General features: G+C 38.8%; 6 protein-coding genes across 6 annotated transcripts; 5 read left to right on the top strand and 1 right to left on the bottom strand.

Annotated features, from left to right (window-relative positions):
• Positions 1–2,218: 2,218 nt before the first annotated feature.
• On the top strand, positions 2,219–2,883 carry PHYBLDRAFT_159699 (hypothetical protein). Its single transcript, XM_018434041.1, has one exon. It carries the CDS (start codon positions 2,223–2,225, stop codon positions 2,631–2,633), a length of 411 nt encoding a protein of 136 aa, XP_018287898.1. The 5' UTR covers positions 2,219–2,222; the 3' UTR covers positions 2,634–2,883.
• A 2,143-nt stretch (positions 2,884–5,026) lies between these two features.
• PHYBLDRAFT_79823 (C2H2-type zinc finger transcription factor) lies at positions 5,027–7,080 on the top strand (the record flags this gene model as incomplete). Its single annotated transcript, XM_018443510.1, has 3 exons — positions 5,027–5,266; positions 5,330–6,652; positions 6,810–7,080. The coding sequence occupies 2 exons, from the start codon at positions 5,027–5,029 to the stop codon at positions 6,626–6,628; spliced, it is 1,539 nt and encodes a 512-aa protein (XP_018287897.1). The 3' UTR covers positions 6,629–6,652; positions 6,810–7,080.
• Positions 7,081–7,469: 389 nt separating this feature from the next.
• PHYBLDRAFT_149037 (hypothetical protein) lies at positions 7,470–8,466 on the bottom strand (the record flags this gene model as incomplete). Its single annotated transcript, XM_018432206.1, has 4 exons — positions 7,470–7,609; positions 7,756–7,846; positions 7,952–8,329; positions 8,389–8,466. The coding sequence occupies 4 exons, from the start codon at positions 8,464–8,466 to the stop codon at positions 7,470–7,472; spliced, it is 687 nt and encodes a 228-aa protein (XP_018287896.1).
• A 1,023-nt stretch (positions 8,467–9,489) lies between these two features.
• On the top strand, positions 9,490–10,535 carry PHYBLDRAFT_182651 (hypothetical protein; the record flags this gene model as incomplete). Its single annotated transcript, XM_018438653.1, has 2 exons — positions 9,490–9,950; positions 10,036–10,535. 2 exons carry the CDS (start codon positions 9,490–9,492, stop codon positions 10,418–10,420), a joined length of 846 nt encoding a protein of 281 aa, XP_018287895.1. The 3' UTR covers positions 10,421–10,535.
• A 1,156-nt stretch (positions 10,536–11,691) lies between these two features.
• Positions 11,692–12,614, top strand: PHYBLDRAFT_70491 (hypothetical protein; the record flags this gene model as incomplete). Its single annotated transcript, XM_018442290.1, has 3 exons — positions 11,692–11,746; positions 12,232–12,328; positions 12,410–12,614. 3 exons carry the CDS (start codon positions 11,692–11,694, stop codon positions 12,612–12,614), a joined length of 357 nt encoding a protein of 118 aa, XP_018287894.1.
• Positions 12,615–13,864: 1,250 nt separating this feature from the next.
• PHYBLDRAFT_188164 (hypothetical protein) lies at positions 13,865–19,147 on the top strand. The gene is made up of 7 exons (XM_018439460.1): positions 13,865–14,043; positions 14,216–15,164; positions 15,484–15,859; positions 15,984–16,346; positions 16,668–16,856; positions 16,998–17,180; positions 17,304–19,147. Exons 1-7 carry the CDS (start codon positions 13,958–13,960, stop codon positions 18,512–18,514), a joined length of 3,357 nt encoding a protein of 1,118 aa, XP_018287893.1. The 5' UTR covers positions 13,865–13,957; the 3' UTR covers positions 18,515–19,147.
• The last annotated feature ends 856 nt before the right edge of the window (positions 19,148–20,003 follow it).

The following is a 20,003-nucleotide window of genomic DNA, read 5'->3' as shown; positions in this document are numbered from 1 at the left end:
CGCTATCTATGCTAAGATCAGTCGGTTTTCTTCAAATCCGGATCTACCAAAAGCCGATGTATTTTTTCAACGAGGAAAACGACTAATCGACGATTTTCTCGATGTACCCCGCATCAGTACAGTTATTGCTCTATGTCTCCTTAGTCTCTACGAAGCTGACCCCTCCACCCATCGCCCCGGATCACAACACTGTAGAGCATGGATATACAGCGGCATGGCTTATCGGATGTGCCTAGAGCTCGGCTTACATAATGAAACAAATCTTGCTCGGGACTTAACTTTGCAAGATATTGAGCTCCGTCGACGCGTCTTCTGGTCTTGTTATTTCTTTGACAAGCTTCAGAGCGGAGGGTGGGAAAGGCCATGCATGCTTTTATCTCATTATGTACAAGTAAAAATTCCAAAAGCGATGCCACACGACACATTAGAAGAACAGAAGAACATTTTATGCTTAGAGTACATGGCCACCCTGTTAGTACAAATGGAAGAATATTCCGGAACTAACAGTAAAGTAAAAACCGTCTCAGGTTCTGTGATGGAAATAGCGACCGAAAGTATAGGAAAGACCCAAGTATTCTTTGCCAGTTGGGTCCAGTCTCTCCCTCCTTTGATACAATGGACCCCAGTTAACTGCCACGACCCAGCCGACATTATTCAGTTACCAGTTCCTAGTCCTGACGTAACTCTACTTCACCTTTTTTATCACACATGTTTGTTTGAACTTTTGGCGAAGTTACCAGACACTGCGTACATCATTCTTCAGAAGAAAATCACGGCTACAGTAATTACCCAACTTGTTTACCACTCGTGCAACCGACCTGCTAGCGTTACAAAATTTGATTATCTCGTGCACACGCTTACATTTGCGCTCAAAATACATGGAAAATATCTGTACAGTACTGACATGGCACTTGCACAACATTCGTGGACAATGTACGATCGTTCTCTTATGCTGCTCCACAAGATGCAAAGTTACGCGGTTATTCCAAATATCCAAAAATTCTTACAGCAGATATCTTCAGGTTCTGGTGCCCCCCAAATGTCTCCAGAGTTATTTTCTCAAGCCAAATCTCCAAATACGCCAAGGTTGAAAGAGTCAGAATCTTCCTCTAGCAGTGATTTTGTTTTGAATGAAAGAAAGGGGTCAGATGGTGCTTGGTTAGATAGTGCAGAATATCCAAAGCAAAAACAGGTAAGTGTTTATATTTATGCACACGTACATACACGCACAGACTCACACACAGATATAGGTACACGTTCAAACAAAAGAGCGTGCACAGACGCATACACAGACGCATAAACGAGAACAAGCTCAATCTCAATCTCAATCTCAATCTCAAGCACAGGCACAGGCACAGGCACAAGCACAGGCACAGGCGCAGGCACAAGCACAGGCACAGGTGCAGGCACAAGCACAGGCACAAGCTCACGCACAAGCACAAGCTCAGGCACAGGCACAGGCACAGGCACAGGCACAGGCACAGGCACAGGCACAGGCACAGGCACAGGCACAGGCACAGGCACAGGCACAGGCACAGGCACAGGCACAGGCACAGGCACAGGCACAAGCTCAGGCTCAAGCTCAGGCTCAAGCACAAGCTCAAGCACAGGCACAAGCTCAAGCACAAGCTCAGGCACAGGCACAAGCTCAGGCTCAGGCACAGGCACAAGCTCAGGCACAAGCTCAGGCACAGGCACAAGCTCAGGCACAGGCTCAAGCACAGGCTCAAGCACAAGCACAAGCTCAAGCACAAGCTCAAGTGCATATGCAAGCACACCGACAACAGCAGCAACGGCAACAGCAGCATCAACAACAACACGAGACAATGTTAGGAAGCGATTACTCTTCAAAGTCTATACTTCCGAATACAGAAATGCGTTGGCCAGATGGGCTTTATGTGCACCGACCTGCTCAAAATAACACTATTCCTGACTATAGTGATATTGAGCCGCGTTCGCAAAATGTTCCAAGCGAGCAAGGGAACTACGTAGTTATGTCTATGAATCAACAAGACTGGGCTCATCATGGATCTAATAACGACCCTCCAACTTCAAACGATGCATATCCTGCTACTTATCACCAACAGTCTATGATTTCACCCAATGGGAGACCTATATCTCGAATGAATCAACCCATTTTGGCTACAAGCCAACAGCAACAGTTTAGTGATGATAGCTTGCCAATCTCGACCACACTTACTTCATCGAATAGCCATCAAACTATGATGGTACCTAGCCAGGGATTGCTTATTAATGGACTTGGTAGCTCTGGATCTTCAGATCAATCTGTATTATACAGTGACACTCCTTTACGCGATTGGCCAATTGGACAGCAAGATCAGAATTCTTTGTGGCAGGCACCTCATTCTAGACTTCATTTTCCAGCAGCAACATATTTGCCCAATTCTATACGTCAACAACAGCAACAGCAGCAACAGCAACAGCAGCAACAGCAACAGCAGCAGCAGCAATCTTCATCTAATAGTCCACACTATCCTTCAACACATTCTGAATTATCTGAATCTCAAACGACTTCAGCTGCCCATGCCACTATGCAACAACAGAGCACATTTTCTACAAATAACATTCCTTTTCCAGACTTGGCTCACAAGAGTAGCTCATCGAGCAAATAACTTTCATCTTTATTACCTTATTACCTTCTTACTTTCTTACTTTCCTTCCTTTAATTTCTCTTTATACTCAACAAATTATATACAAATGTTCCTAGCATTATTTCCCTCAAAAACACACTAACGCACACACATATACACATATACACATACACATACATACATACATACATACATACATACATACACACATACACGTACACGTACACGTACACGTACACAGGCATAAATACACTGTATATTGTCTTGTCCTTATATATATATTACCATTATTACAATATTATCTTGATTTCTTTTTTGTTTCTTTAATTGCTTTTTGCATAATATACATATATTTATTTTATTTTATTTTTATGTTGCATAATAATCTCCTCTTATTCTCCAAAAGAAAATGCGTAAGAAGAAGGGAATAGTACATAGATATATAGAACAAATGTTATAAAAACATATAGGCCATTTGTTTATAAACAATAAGCGAAATTTTGACTATGAAAAAATAATAGTAGAATTTTATGCCCAATAAGAATCTATATATATATTCACGAGAATAAATAAATAAATAATCAAAATAATAATCAAGGTATTTTTTTTCAACCTATATTTTATCTACATAAAAATAGTAATTTGAATATTACACAACAGATCGGGCATACTGTAGCTATTTGACTCATTGATAAAACGATGTGTGCATATACATATAAAAGGAAATATATTTAATGATGTATTTATTTCATTTTAGTACACTATACAAACGGGCATTACTACTTGTATATCTACTACGCCTATTAAGCATATACAGTCATTTCAGAAAGTAAAGTCGCTGATTTTGAGTTTGATGTCATGCAAAAATATAAAGTTGTGCTCATATTACAAACTTCATTTATTTTTACTTGTTGCTTAGTTAATTGCCCAATAAAATTTCTTGGCATGAATTGTTGTTATAAAAAAAAGGGACGATTTTCTGTGTCCATTTTACTTTCTTCTTCCTATTTACAATTTATTTTACAGACATTGAAGATGAGTATGCAATTTTTCTATGAAGATAGACAAGGTCATGTTTTTGATGAGAGGAGCAGTGAGGATGTTTATATGGAACAATGCAATAAGCGCTGCTATACAGTTTATTCTGATGACGATAAATCTCGATTTTTTCATTTATTTTTTAGCAAATGCTTGAATGCTTCTGCAGCTGCGAGACAATTGGATCTTCATGTCCGAGCAGCACAGAAATGGATTAAACGTTATTACGAAGACCCTGAAAGCATCTTCGAAAAGAAGAGAAAGTCAGGTCGGCGTCGTAATCTTGGAGAAGATCATAAGCAGTTTCTTTTAAATTACATTGATGAGAATCCTTCTGCTGTTGTAATTGAAGTGGCAGAAAGTTTAACACAAAATTTTGCGGATCTTAATGCTTCTCATAGCACTATTTATAACTTTATGACAACTGAGTGCAATCTATCTATTAAGCAGGCGCAATTCCAGCCTGTAGAAAGAAACAACGAAGAAAAGATTCAACAAAGGTACCATTGGGTACAAAAGTGGCAGCAAACTGACTTGGATTTCACAACAAATTGCGTCTTTCTTGAGGAGTCAGCCTTTCATATCAATTTGAAACGAGGTATGGCCTGGTCAAAGAAGGGAACTCCCGCCGTAATTACAGTGCCTACAACTAAAGCAAACGCAACATCGATTTTAGGTGCAATATCTGCAACTGGTTTAATCAATGTCAGTTTGAGAGTTTCAAAACGCATTAAAAAGAGAAAGATTTGACGCTCAACTGATGGTTATAGTATAGGAACAGTGACAGGGCATTATCTGAGCTTTTTAAAGGCCACTCTTGATGAAATGGACAAGTATCCCGATATGAAGGGACATTACCTTGGCATGGATAACGCTCCTATCCACAGCTCAAGTGATATAGGTACGTATATCTTCGTATTCTCCCGAACTAAATCCAATTGAGCAGTTCTGGTCAGTCGTCAAGAGTAAAGTTAAGCGAAATAAGTTTTTGGAAAAAGAAACGCTCATGACAAGGATTAGTGAAGCATGTAACAGCTTCTATTTTAGTGCTTTCCAAGGCTTTGTTTCTCATTCTGCTAAATGCTTTGACAAGTGTCTCCACAAAGAGAGACTATAAAATATCCAATGCAAATAAAAAAAAACGCGCAACTCAACGCTCAACTCAACGCAACTCAACGCTCAACTAAACGCAACTAAACGCAACTCAACGCAACTCAACGCAACTCAACGCAACTCAACGCTCAACTAAACGCCCAACTCAAATGATTGGTTGAGATTGTCGGCAAGTTAAAATAAATTGAAACATTTTTGCTCCCCCTTTTTTACTTCTACTTTTTTTTTCTCCTCCTTTTTTTTTAAACTGTTGTAAGTTTGTTATGGCAACTTCATCGAAGCTCATTACCATCGTAAACAAATGCTTCGAATGCGAAGGTTCAGTCTCTTCACCTCAGAGACTTCGAGAACACCTGAATATCCACGGTATATCTACACCTCGCAGATCTCTGGGATTCCGAAGAAAAAACAACCAGCAATATACCTTTGTGAAATGTGGAAACGGTCACGGTTTGATTGAAGCACACGCCGGTTGCCCAGCTTGTTCCGCGCATTATGCAGACGTAAAATAATTGAAAGACCATTTTTATATTTGTCATCGTCAATCATTAGCCGACCAACACCAGCTTACAAAATCACAGTCGACAGCACAACAGCATCAGAACAACGGTCAGAATCAAGAGCCGTCGCCATCGCGACAACGACAGGAAAGCAGCCGTGATCAAGAACAATCATCGTCACACCAGCATCTGAATGACGTCCATTGCATTACATCTCTTCCAAAGCGGCGCTCGAGCACAAGAGCTGAAGATCGCTATCTGGAGATGGAGCTGTTGGATCCAAAAGATTTGTCTTTTCCGCCTGTGGACTATGATGATCATTTTGTCGTTCAGCAGTTTGATGTGACAAACGCGATGTACGAATTCCAGTGTTCGATTTTACGACAAAAATGGAAGCTCTCCCTTGAAGATCATATACACCATGCTATGGCGATCAATTCAATTTTACTGCTATCACCAAATAAATATCCAGACAACTTGTCACCGCATTTCTGCGAAGCCAGCCTCAGAACGACCATGAACAAAATTAAATCCATTTATGGATTGAATTTGCCTCGTATGCAAATCAAAACTGTAACCAATATGATCACCATTATACAGGAACTCGATATCGAAGCAATCAGCCGCAGTCAAGCGATTGTGAAACTTCTGCAACTTGATCTTTTGCCACATGAACGCAAATTTGCCAATGGCCTGGCTGAGTTAGTTAAAAAGTTACCTCGTGTGCCAATTGAAGAGGATGTGAACGAATCCGAACTTATTACCCGATTCGTTGATCCGTTTTTATGCGGCCTGTTTGATGATCCTGAAGAAGGGGTATTTATTCGATGGACAAACGACATAACAGTCGAAGCACGAAAAAACGAAACCTTGTGGACACGTCGTCCCGATCTTACCGTAACAAGCTTGAAAGGTGTGAAATGGTCGACCAGCCATGGATACGGTGAAGTAAAACCAGTATGCCATGAAGCAAACAACTTTTTGTTGTCGAACGATCTGATCCGAGTGGCGATATTTTGCAAGAATGCCTTCGACGCACAAAACTTGGAGGGTATTCTAGGTTTGCAAATCATTGGACGATCCATTACCTTCTATCTCTTGGTGTTGCCATCCAATGGCCTTTATGTCATGTATGAATTAGGGACTCTCCAGCTACCGAATAACTTGTGTGATTTATGCAAACTGCTGATGGATATTCCACTTGGTTTGCTTGTCCTTGATGTCTTCCATCGACTCTGCATCCGCTCTGCCAATCCCTTTCAACCCTCGCGACACCGTCCAACTGTCCCTGAGTCCAATTTCGATGGCATCTTTTCAACTTCACAGGATCGCAAGCGGTCTTGCCATTTGAAGAAATACAACTAGGAGTAACGAATCTGATAAAATAAAGTAAGGTTGATGAATATCGTAAAAAAACAAGGTATCTTTAGTTTGCTACTGTTTTTGTAATACAAGAACGGACGTCTGCTCCCTATTCTTTTATTACAATGTCAAAAGAAGCGTGTGAGATTTTGACTTTATGAATCGATTGTTAATTGTAAATTAGGCGGTTAAGCGAAATGAGTCTCCTTTAATCCTTTATTAAAAGTGAGGGAAGATTCACAAGTCAAAGTAATTTTGGTTTATAAGTAAAAATCAGTGCTCAGTTATTTAAGTTCAGTACCAATGAAATACGTAGAATTAATATGAGTTATTCTTGATAGCTAATAGAGAACCCGTTGGCGAGTGAAAATTTAGAATTTTCATTCACTTTTGCTTTACCCGGCGATTTACATTCCAATGAAAAGATGTAAAATTTTAATGAGGGAGGCCATTTCATCACCAAATCTTTATTAAGAATTGAGCTTATTTCTCCACCTTCAAACTTAAGCATAATATAGTCAAGAGTCGTCTCTATATATCTACTTAAGAGAATAAGTCTTGGAAAGCCAAGTTTATTAAAATGTATCTCTCTCATGTTTGTCACGGTACTTATGTTTTCATCAACTGTGGTTGAGTTTTTCTTTTTTTTTTGACTGGGTTTCATTAATAATTCTTTTTTAGCAGTCTTTGTGGTATTAGAGAACCCGTTGGGATGTGATATTTTCAAAGTGGAAGTAAAAAAGGGGGAGTAAAAGTGTTTCAATTTATTTTAACTTCTTGTCGACAATCTCAACCAATCATTTGAGTTGGGCGTTGAGTTGCGTTGAGTTGCGTTTAGTTGCGTTTAGTTGAGCGTTGAGTTGCGTTGAGTTGAGCGTTGAGTTGCGCGTTTTTTTTTATTTGCATTGGATATTTTATAGTCTCTCTTTGTGGAGACACTTGTCAAAGCATTTAGCAGAATGAGAAACAAAGCCTTGGAAAGCACTAAAATAGAAGCTGTTACATGCTTCACTAATCCTTGTCATGAGCGTTTCTTTTTCCAAAAACTTATTTCGCTTAACTTTACTCTTGACGACTGACCAGAACTGCTCAATTGGATTTAGTTCGGGAGAATACGAAGATATACGTACCTATATCACTTGAGCTGTGGATAGGAGCGTTATCCATGCCAAGGTAATGTCCCTTCATATCGGGATACTTGTCCATTTCATCAAGAGTGGCCTTTAAAAAGCTCAGATAATGCCCTGTCACTGTTCCTATGCTATAGCCATCAGTTGAGCGTCAAATCTTTCTCTTTTTAATGCGTTTTGAAACTCTCAAACTGACATTGATTAAACCAGTTGCAGATATTGCACCTAAAATCGATGTTGCGTTTGCTTTAGTTGTAGGCACTGTAATTACGGCGGGAGTTCCCTTCTTTGACCAGGCCATACCTCGTTTCAAATTGATATGAAAGGCTGACTCCTCAAGAAAGACGCAATTTGTTGTGAAATCCAAGTCAGTTTGCTGCCACTTTTGTACCCAATGGTACCTTTGTTGAATCTTTTCTTCGTTGTTTCTTTCTACAGGCTGGAATTGCGCCTGCTTAATAGATAGATTGCACTCAGTTGTCATAAAGTTATAAATAGTGCTATGAGAAGCATTAAGATCCGCAAAATTTTGTGTTAAACTTTCTGCCACTTCAATTACAACAGCAGAAGGATTCTCATCAATGTAATTTAAAAGAAATTGCTTATGATCTTCTCCAAGATTACGACGCCGACCTGACTTTCTCTTCTTTTCGAAGATGCTTTCAGGGTCTTCGTAATAACGTTTAATCCATTTCTGTGCTGCTCGGACATGAAGATCCAATTATCTCGCAGCTGCAGAAGCATTCAAGCATTTGCTGAAAAATAAATGAAAAAATCGAGATTTATCGTCATCAGAATAAACTGTATAGCAGCGCTTATTGCATTGTTCCATATAAACATCCTCACTGCTCCTCTCATCAAAAACATGACCTTGTCTATCTTCATAGAAAAATTGCATACTCATCTTCAATGTCTGTAAAATAAATTGTAAATAGGAAGAAGAAAGTAAAATGGACACAGAAAATCGTCCCTTTTTTTTATAACAACAATTCATGCCAAGAAATTTTATTGGGCAATTAACTAAGCAACAAGTAAAAATAAATGAAGTTTGTAATATGAGCACAACTTTATATTTTTGCATGACATCAAACTCAAAATCAGCGACTTTACTTTCTGAAATGACTGTACTTACACAAATAATAAGATGCGGGTCAACATAAATGTATTGTGTCAACATTTGTAGATAAATAAAGTAAAAATGAGCTCAAAACAATTTCTAATGAATATATTTTTGTCTTGGCACTTTTTATTCCCGATAGTGAATAACTTCTTATTCTTATGACAATAGTAGTACACCCTACCTTTACTTCCTTATACAACGATCTTAATATTGAGATTATTAATGTAAGTATTTGGCATTTGAATAATTAAATACTCAAATCAATACAAGCATTATTATGTATGTAGACCATTTACATTTACATAGGCCATTTTAATTCAAGTGTTTAGATATCTGTATTTATACCTATAGCTCCCTCATAGTACTTAAACCACCTAAAATCAATAGTGGTGCCACAGAAAATCAAACATTGAATAAATAGGGTTCTTGTTTGATTTGCCTCTTTCTACATGAATAATAATATCAAAGCTTATTAATTTATTTAATTGTAAATATATTCAACATAGGTGCATATCATTTTGAAATTTGAAACAATATAAAAATAAATAAAAAAAACAGGCGGACTCTTATTACGTCCTTTCTTTTTCTTCTTCTTCTTGTATTCGATACTCTTTATGGAGCAACAGGTTCTAACAACTGCACTGCCTATGCTTATTCTAGGCTTGGGTTGGACAGGCCAATTCTTAGTTGAGCTCCTGAACGCAATCAACCTCAAATATGCTGCCACAACACGCGATGGCCGTGGAAATACAATCAAATGGACAATGCCATCGACATCTTATTGGGCAACCAACCCTACAGGCCTAACAAATCTTCCATCAGCACAAACAGTACTGATTACATTTCCGGTAATCAACACTTCTGAAATGACTGAATTTATGGATGCATATGAATCTGAGCATGGAAAGCCTCAATGGATCTTATTATCTTCAACCCGCCCATTCAATGGGACACCAAGTGATCGTCATGGCCCTATGGATCCTTCAAGAGGAACAGATCGTTCAGGCGCAGAAGAAATTGTCTTGTCACGTGGTGGAACTGTATTGCATCTTGCTGGTCTATGGGGTGCTGCAAGGTAACCTTACATACCCACACACAATTCAGTCTATTGTTTGTTTGTTTTTTATAATTTATAATTAATACTTATATATATCTGATAGACAGCCACGTCAATGGGTTTCACGTTTCCCAACTGAAGCTGCTATCCGTGCAAAGTTGCTTACTCGTCAATTGCATTTGATTCATGGAAAGGATGTGGCACGGGCCATTCTTGCAGTGCATGAACAATTCAAGAGCGGAGAGAGATGGATAGTAACAGACAAGGGTTGCTATGATTGGATCCGTCTCTTCTTAGCCTGGGGAAGCCCTGAGCAGATTGCGATAGCACGTTCTCTGGCAAAGAATGATGAGGTATGCCGCAATGCTCTCGGAGAAGGCACACTGGAAGATGTTGTTGCCCGTGGAGGTGTAGTACCAAGATTAAACTCTAATGAGTTTTGGGAGACTTTCGGAATCGAACCCACTGAGTATCTTACCATTGAGTAAGTCATATCTGTACACAGTAATATGACAAACAACATCGTATTTTTTTTCTATCTCACCACCTTATTATTAATTTTTGGTAAATACATTTATATGTGTTTGTTTGTGTATGCAATGTACATGTCCTTCAAGAGCCTAAAACGGTTCTCCTTATTATTATAGGCATTTTATGTGTGCAGCTGGAGTCGGGACATTTGAAGTCGAATTATAGTTTTCTAACAAGAGTTCTTTTCTTTGTGGACACTACAGTAATTTAGCTAAACTTACAGCTACTGACCATAGCTTTGCTAAATGGCAAGAAATACAAGTTGAATTCAAAAGTGTACGCTCTTTATTGGGCGACTTCCATTTCTCTCTTTCATTTCATTTGTATGTGTGCGCGTGCGTCTGTGTGTAGTGGAGAATAAAACATACCGACTTTTAAACCTATGGAACTGAAAGAAAGTTTGGGTGAATTTTTATTCTTATTTGCTTTGGAAATTCTAGACTTATTTATCTGTATAGAGAGGAGAAGTACAAAGATGCTGAGTCTATGATGAGGAGAGAGCTATTATTGCGCGAATAAGAAACAAATATAGCATTGTCGGTTTCCTTTGGTTACTTTGACTAATCTACATATTTACTTTCCAACAATTTCACAAACGCGTATAGCGAAACTCAAGGACTGCCTTTTATTTTTGCTGTTGTGAGTTAACGTCTATGCAAAAAGAAAGAATGAGGCAAACGTATATTAATTTTATGGTCACCCCAGGTTTGAAGTTAATAAAATGTAACGCACGGTGTATAAACCTGTCAAGACTACAAATCAATTGTGGAAACGTATCATCAGCCCCATTAGAAACGTGGTCTTGTAAGAGCCCATTTCTTTGTGCAAGCCAGCGAAACACATATAGCACAAAAGTCCAAAAAAAATTAGAATGAAATGAAACGGATTTTGCAAGTACAACCCAACATTTAGTAAACAAGGTCCTCTTGGAGATTTCTAGACCAACACCTTGACATTTTAAGAGAAATATTGAATTAGATAAAGCTCTTTTTAGGCTTTTATTTTTCATTACTAAATAGTAGCTTAAATATATATAAATATATTGACTTTAATTATGGTACTTTTAATTCCTTCTCTTTAACCTATTATGCGCAAGTTCTATTGATAGATTATATTCTTTTTACTACTTTTCTACTATAATACGAGAGGGGGGTTTTTTTTAGATGTAATTTGTCGTTGGTATAAAGCTGGGGTCCAATAAATCCCTGAGCTCTTTACATATCCGACTATGGCTGTACTTTGGCAGCTCAAAACATTTGCCGTGTATAAGCATATAAAAGGGGGTACTCAGCCAGAATCTTGGAAAAACAATTAAAACCAAGACTAAAATATTATTGGACTGCACCTTTTTTTTCTTATTCGTCTGATCTTCCTTTCTCTGAGCCCATTGCTGAAGCTGATTCCACCGGACAGCCACACAAAGAGAGGGACCAACAACTTTTTGCTTATAAGAAAAGAAATTCCTTCCCGCTTCACATTCCCGGTCGAGGGAGGCTGCTTATCCAGCTTATACATATATATATATATATTACATATACGAGAGTCTAGATAAACTTTTTTTTTCAAACAAGATGACAAACTCGCCACTGAATATCAAAGACATCATTGCAATAAGAAAACCAGAATTTTTATCTAGATGTTTCTATTGTTGCGATCTATATTTCAGTTAATAAGTACTCTGATTTTTGTCGTGGTACTCTATTCATATGTACCTATTATTATTATTATTATTATTATTATTATTATTATTATTATTATGCTTTCAAAGCCTTTGCAAGTGACTTTGTTAACTTTTTCAGCAGACTTCCTTTGGGGGGTTTTTCTTTTATTCTATGCGTGCCTTTTAGCAACATACGACGTCTTTGGTAAATAGACCAGACCTGACTCCAGTTCGTTGGAAGAGGGTTTGGCAGAAATCTATCCTATACCACTGTCAAAATATCTAGCAAAATTCTACGTGGAACTGCATCCCTACTTGTGCTTGACTCCACTACATCATTGCCTAATCCTAAGGAGGACGCCGTTTTGATTTTTACCAGACCACAAGTTGTGACCTTCTATCCGGCATCAAGTAATTTTATCTGGTCCCTAAGGATTCATACCTGTGAGAATAAAATTGCTCTAATACAGGGCAGTACAATTGAATGTTAGTTCTCAAGAGATGAGTATACAATAGAAAAGAATGTTTTGTATTCAGATATTGAAATGATGATTTTAGGACACGCCGTTTTGCCTTGAAGGATTGAAAAAAAAAAAGACAGCGGACCTCGGACGGGTAGCTTACAATTTATTAGTCTGGCAAAATGGAAACGACGTGTCCCTAAGTTTACTGGCTGCTAACAAACGGCCAATTAACTTCTAGTCAGCGACATTTATTTTTAGGTAACTGGTTTCTTTTTTTTTCATTTTTTTTTTCAGAACGGACAAAATTTACCAGCCGCACTATAGATTAAAAATAAAGACGAATTTATTTGGACCTATCGAGCTAATAGAGGGATATACTATTTATGGTTACCTTGCCCTACCAATGCGCTCGTCCTTCCAATTTTATTGCAATCGTTGTACGTACGTATTTGCGTACGCGTGTGTATTTTATATATATATATAATTTTCTATATATTATTTATAAACAGATGAAAATGAAACACATGTTTCAAATTAATGAGATTATTATTATCTTTTCATTTCGATATATATATATATAAGAGGGGTTAAAGACTGGCTTGTTTAACTTGAGTATTAAGAAAACCAAATGTATGGTTTGTTACGCTTGTAATATTTTTCCATTTAAAGAGATTTGTGACCTGACTTTTTTTTTGTTTTTTTGTTTTTTTACAAGAGGTTTAATACAATTATGGGCTGGGTATAAGGCTGTCCTGCCGCACAAATACATTGTATTTCACCGATTATATATATATATATATATATTTATTTATTTAACATAAATAGATAATAAGGGGGGATACGTCATCTAGATGTAGTTGAATAGAAAGGTACGCTTGATACACAATAAGTATAAGAGTATAGGCAATTTACATGCAATACTTAAAGGGGAAGAGGAGAAGAAGAAGGTGAGGTGAGGTGAGATGAGGTGTGGCTGTGGGTAAAACAGAAATGTAATAAGAGTAATAGAGAAAAAAACTGTATAGGTAAAATACATAGATATACATATACATATACATAGATGTACATATATGTATATATTATGCTGCTTGAAATATATATATATATATATATATATATATAATATACGTGTCTTTCTGTCCTAGTTGCTGCTTGGTTTTCTGCTGCTGTCACAATTTAGTGGGCTTGTTTTTGTATTTTAGCCCCGCATACTTTCTCGCTTTCTCTTCTTTCTCTTTCTCTTCTTTCTCTCTTTCTCTCTCTTTCTCTTTTACTTCTTTATATATATATACTTTATATATTATATATCATACATTTCTCCTTGTCGTCAAGGAACCTGTCTTTCTGTCCTTCTATTTTAATAAGAAAATATGGAGCTTCCCTGGGCATCGGATACTACCGGTGCTGGGACGCATAATTTCATACCAAACACCACAACTCTTCCACCTTCAACCAGGTAAAACTAATATATGAATGAAGAAGAGAATGGAACAAACCGAAATATATAATAATAATAATAATAATAATAATAATATATGAAAAAATAAATGAAAAAATGACTAATACAAAATATATAAAATAAAAATAAAACATATATAATTATTTATTATTTATTATTGGTAAAATAGAATTACCGTAGAAGACACCAGCACCAGTGCCGCCGGGCTTTCTTATCCAACTACAACAGGCCATCGGATGCTCAGACGCCCACGCGCTGACACAATGCCTTCTCAGGCCTCTTTTCCGTATCCGCCAATGTTCGGCGGTCTTGCACCTGTCCAGGCAACCAGACATCGTTCAGGGTCTGTCAACCTCCCTTCAGACCAGTCCGAAGATCTTAGTGAAGCATTCTATGGTGCAAGCTACACTGCCTTACCCCTGGACGACGATCCCGATGCAGATATCACTATTGCAAGCACTATGGCGTCTCTAGGTCTCAACGATGAAGACATCGATCCACAAGAAGAAGCTCGGCAGACCTTTGTCACTCCACCCGGTCTGTCCGTTCCTCACAATTCATTCTTTAACGGAACCGCCACAGGAGGAACCAACGGAGCCAGTGTAGGCAGTGGAGTAGGAGCCGCACAAGCCGCAGGAGGTGTAGGAGGTGTAGGAGTAGGAGTGTCAGGAAATAATACGACAAGCGATTCGCCAATGACTCGTAATCGAGCCTACACTGTAGCTACGCGTGCACCTCTCGATCGACCCGACCTCAATCGGATTGCACCCGGCCTCAACTTCAGCCCCTTTTCTCCTCAAACCTTGAATGCAGTGCAGACAAGACCAAGAGCCACGAGCATGGGAATGGCCGATGGAGCAATGATGAATTCATTCTCTCCATTCGACATCAATTCATTCCAGCAGCGCATTCCGACTCGCTTCCAACCTCCCCAGGTGGTTGTCTCGGCTGAGCCAGAACAACCGGAACACACATTGCGCAATACATACAGCAGCGGAAATCTTTTTGATATGAACCGCGACATGACGTTTGCTCCAGTCAACAACAGTCGCAGGCCTTTCCGCCGTGTGCCTTCTCACGAACAGCTGGATAGATTGCCAGAATCAGACAACACTAATGTAAATATCATCTCATATCAGCATAAAGAAGAACAAATGCTCCCCTCTACTCCTCTCCCCTCAAGAACATATAGTTATAAATCAAGTGATACACACACACACACACATATATATATATATATATAATAAGGGGAAGGGGAAAAAGGGAAGTAGTGAGGGATGTATATGTGTGTGTGTGTATACAAAAAGGAAAGGGGGAAGACTGTAAATTTGTGTAGATTTTTTTTTTATTTTTTTTTTTAGAAAAATGGATAATCTTTCTTTCGATCTTTCCGTACGCGCGTGGAACTCATTGTCATGGTTGTGATTTTTTTAATAGGATTTTTATAGTGGTTCTGATTCATTTACTGTATGGTCTGGGTTCGATACGTCATCGCCTGGAACACAGATCCCTTCGCGTGCACTATGGCTAGGAAATGTGAACCCAAGCTTGAGTGTACCTGATCTGATTCAGCTCTTTTCTTGTTACGGAACTGTCGAAAGCGCAAGGATTTTGTCAGATAAGGAGTGTGCATTTGTAAACTTCTCAACAGTGGAATCTGCCGTGGCTGCAAAGGCAGATCTTGAGACCAGACTTGGCAACAAAGTTGCCGGGACTCCTGTACGTGTAGGTTTTGGAAAAGCAGACGTCAGTATTGCCATGGCTCTCACAAACGAAGCCGGTCCTAATGCCCAAGGTCCCACGCGTGCTCTTTGTAAGTATTTTGAGAAACATTTCTTCGACTTCTTCTTTTTTGTTATTGTTTACAACTAACTCTTTGTATACGTACACACACACAAATATATATATATATATATATATTTATACATAAAAAAAAGGGGTGGGTAATATTCCGGCAAATATAAACCCTGCTCTCTTGCGTGCTTTGTTTCAGACCTATGGACCCATCGAATCTGTGCGTGTATTGTCCCACAAAAACTGTGGATTTGTGAACTTTGAACACCAGGAAGATGCAGTCAAGGCAAGAAAGTCACTCCAGAACAAGGAGGTTCTCGGACCAGGCACAGGACCTGTGCGTATCGGATTTGCAAAGGTTCCAGCCACTCCTTCTGAGGACAGCCAAGGAGATGAATCCGCACCTTCAACAAATCCTGGTTCCAACTCTCCTAGCACCAGTAACACCGATGTAAACAGTAGCACTGTCAATGCCTCGAGTGCCACTACGACCAACTCAAACAATGGTGTCACAACAACAACAACAACAACAACAACAGCTGCATCAACAACAACAAAAACAACAAAAACAACAGCTGGGACTAATAATAGTGCCACCACCGCTAACAGTAATACCAACACCAACAGTAATGGTAATATCAGCAGTAGTAACAGCAGTAGTAGCGGAAACAGCAATGGGAACAGCAACAACAAAAGCAACGGAAACATCAACGGAAACAGCAATGGCAACAGCAACAGCAAAAGCAACAACGTCCTTAATAACCTTAACAGCCTCAACAATCTTAGCAATATCAACAGTACTATCCCACAAATTATAAGTAAGGCAGGCACACCTGATAATTATCAAGCTACTCAATGGGCAACCGCAATGATGATGACAAGCATGATGATGCGGGCCTCGGGACAACCGCAACCCCTGTCGTCCTCTCAACCCACAAGCTTGTATACAGCTATTGCAGCCGAGCGCTGCTTTATTATGCAGCAGTTAGGATGTGTAGGATCTCTTGATGAAGAAGGTAAATTGTTTATTTAGATATATACCTCGAAGCAACCCATAATACACTTTCTATAGTACATATAATATAATCTTCTTAGCAAATTAAAAAATTAAATTAAATTAAATTAAATTTATAAATCTAATGCCCTGGATTTTATAGAAGAACGTGCACCAGTGACCTACTCATCTGCAATTCCAATTCTTCCTGAAATTGGTGCTGATCGTCACCTGGAGCCATTGAGACTAAGGGAGATGCGCAAGGGATTGGATTCTGGACAGGGATTGTCAGAAGTAGAAAGCATGGTGGACGAGTGTATGGACGAGATTGTTGAGCTTTGCAGTGGTAAGTCTTTGTGTGTGTCTTTTTTTTTTAAAAAAAAAAGAAGTATCAAATTGATTGAATGATTCATTGATGAAATACTTATATGTGTTTGTTTGTTTCTTGGGGGATGAATTGATTGTTTAGATTACGTTGGTAATACAGTTATTCAAAAGCTGTTTGAGTATTGCACTGAGGACACCAAGGAAAGAATGCTTAGTGCCATTGGACCTTACCTGGCATCGATCGGTGTACACAAGAATGGTACCTGGGCAGCTCAAAAAATCATTGATTACGCCCACACCGAGGGACAAATGCAGCTGGTGTGTACGCATGTAGCACCCTACGTGCCTCTGTTGCTGCTGGATCAGTTTGGAAACTACGTGGTGCAGTGCTCCTTGCGTATGGGACCCGAGAAAAACCAATACATCTTTGATGCTATTGTAGACAAGTGTTGGGAGATCGGACAGGGTCGTTTCGGTGCGCGTGCAGTGCGTGCAATTCTCGAGAACCCTGTGGTGACCAAGAAGCAGCAAGTGTACTGTGCAGCCGCAATTGTACAGAATGCAGTCTTGTTGACCACCAACACCAACGGAGCCTTGTTGCTACTGTGGCTACTAGACACATCCGAATTACCTGGGCGTTACCGTGTACTTTGTCCTCGGCTGTTGCCTTACCTCACCAAGCTATGCACGCACAAATTGGGTTCGATGACTGTCTTCAAGGTCATTAGCCAGCGCCAGGAGCCCGATGCTAGCCAATTGCTGCTCAATGCGATCTTCAATGACTCTAGTCTCCTCGAAGAAGTTCTCCGTGACCAGGTGCACGGTGTCGGACTTGTACAGAAAATAATTGCCCTCCCACATCTTGAGAAACGCGCACAGATGGTGGCTCAGGTCAAAGAAATCCTCGGACATCTAAAGATCTCTCCGACTTCCCAGAGCTACCGTAAACTACTGGAGGGATTGGACGAGACCCCCGAGGAAGATCCTGAAGAAGAAGGTGAAGGTGTGCCTGTAGAAGATCAGAGTACTGCTAGTGTAGGACTAGAGTGGCTACAAAACCCACAGGCAGTGGCCATGATGGCCAATATGTACGCAGCTGCCATGACAGCTGCAGCGTCTACTATGCAGCCCGAGTATCCTCAGCAGCAGCAAGTAGCAGTCAATCCGCCGCTACAGCAAAGCTCGCCGGTGCAGGCAGCAGCAGAACAGCCTCGGCCTGCTGCAGATTTACCAGACATGGCACAGTTTGATCAGTTGATAAAGTCACTTTTACACTCGGGAAATACCAATACACCAACCACAGAACCGTCCCCAAAGACAGAGGAACAGGAAACAGAGGAAAAACAGGTCTGATAGGCTTTTTATACGGTTTGTGAGTTTGAGTGCGAGTGTAAGCATGAGTGTAAGCATGAGTGTGAATGTAAAGCATTGTGCCCTGGCTTTTATTTATTTTATTTTATTCCTACTTCTTGGCACATCATTACTATTATCAACATCGACATCGACATCAACTTGCCTTCTCTCTTCTCTCTATCTCTCCCTATTCCCTCCCCCCTTTCCCTTTCTTTATTTCGTACAATCCAAAACAACCTCTTTATCAATTGTCCTTTCTTTGCATTTTCCATTTCCATTGTCAAAATTTGTACACAGTTTTCATGTTTTATTCTTTCCATTTCATTTTTCCTTTTTCTACTAATTTTTCTTCTGTTAATGGACACCAACTCTCTCTCTCACACACACGCACATATACACACGCACACGATGAAAAAAAAAAACAAAACAAAAAACAAAGTCAAATAATTTCTATTGCTCTTTATGATGTTGTAGATGCTAGAATCGCTTCTCCATCTTCCCTTCCTTCTTTTATTTTTCCTTTTTTTTTTACTATTATATTTTAATTGTCATTTTAACAATGTAAATACCAGTTCTTTAACAACAAAAAATAAAAACAAAAATAAATAAATAAATAAAAAGTGATTAAAAATTTTTTTAGAACCTAAACAAAATGAATGAACAGGGTCAATTTTATAGTATTAGTTTCCTCAGGTAGAGTATGTTCATAGCAAAACGAAACACAAAAAGTTGTTGGCCATCAAACCATTATTCTTGCAAATCTTTAAACTTTGGACTATAGGCTTAAGAATTTTGATTTTACTTTACAAAGACCAAATCTAGTTATAAGCCTTGTATTCCTCCTTCTTCTTTATCATTCTTATTATTATAAATTAAAAGATATTCAATTATCTTGGCTTTGTTTTTGTTTTTGTTTTTTTGTATTATTATTTTCCGGCCTGAGGCTTTTAGCCTCATAGTAATTGGTGAAAGCTACATAAAAATTAAAGGTTGCCAAGCTTCAATTCAGAACTCAGGTATTGAATTTTTCTCTTTCTTTCTTTCTCTCTCTCAAAAAAATTTCTTACGGAATATATATATGTATATATATATCAATCTGGTACCTCTGCCTCAATCTCTCTTTTATTTCTCCGTCTTGTCATGCTATTTATCTACCTAGACTGTATTTATATTCGCCACATCTTACACCAAATGGCGTGTACATTAGACAAAGGACTTTGCTTTCTTTGATAACACGCTTTGTTCCTAAAGTCGGTTCAGTCAAAGGCGAGTTCACTGCTATCCAAAAGAAGAAATGAAGCGCGTCACTTCGCCACAAGCTTAAATAAACTTTATTTTTCTATGTCACATTCATTTTAAACGACCGCACATTTATATATATATATATATGTATGAATTATAATTTTATGAATTTATTATATTGCCAAAGGTATCCGAAATAGAACTACCATTTCACCTCTTGATAGAAATTACATGACCATCTGAGGCG

The sequence above is a fragment of the Phycomyces blakesleeanus genome (assembly GCF_001638985.1).
Source record: "Phycomyces blakesleeanus NRRL 1555(-) unplaced genomic scaffold PHYBLscaffold_20, whole genome shotgun sequence".
NCBI classification, from domain to species: Eukaryota; Fungi; Mucoromycota; class Mucoromycetes; order Mucorales; family Phycomycetaceae; genus Phycomyces; species Phycomyces blakesleeanus.
The sequence above is the reverse complement of the archived record's forward strand: the minus strand, read 5'-3'. Positions and strand labels throughout refer to the sequence as shown.

Excerpts from the sequence above, each read along its gene's own strand:
- PHYBLDRAFT_188164 (XM_018439460.1), top strand. The coding sequence starts at position 13,958 with ATGGAGCTTCCCTGGGCATCGGATACTACCGGTGCTGGGACGCATAAT. Across the intron at positions 16,347-16,667 it reads TACGACCAACTCAAACAATG|GCACACCTGATAATTATCAA; the intron begins GTGTCACAACAA and ends TAAGTAAGGCAG. Across the intron at positions 16,857-16,997 it reads AGGATCTCTTGATGAAGAAG|AAGAACGTGCACCAGTGACC; the intron begins GTAAATTGTTTA and ends TGGATTTTATAG.
- PHYBLDRAFT_159699 (XM_018434041.1), top strand. The coding sequence starts at position 2,223 with ATGATGGTACCTAGCCAGGGATTGCTTATTAATGGACTTGGTAGCTCT.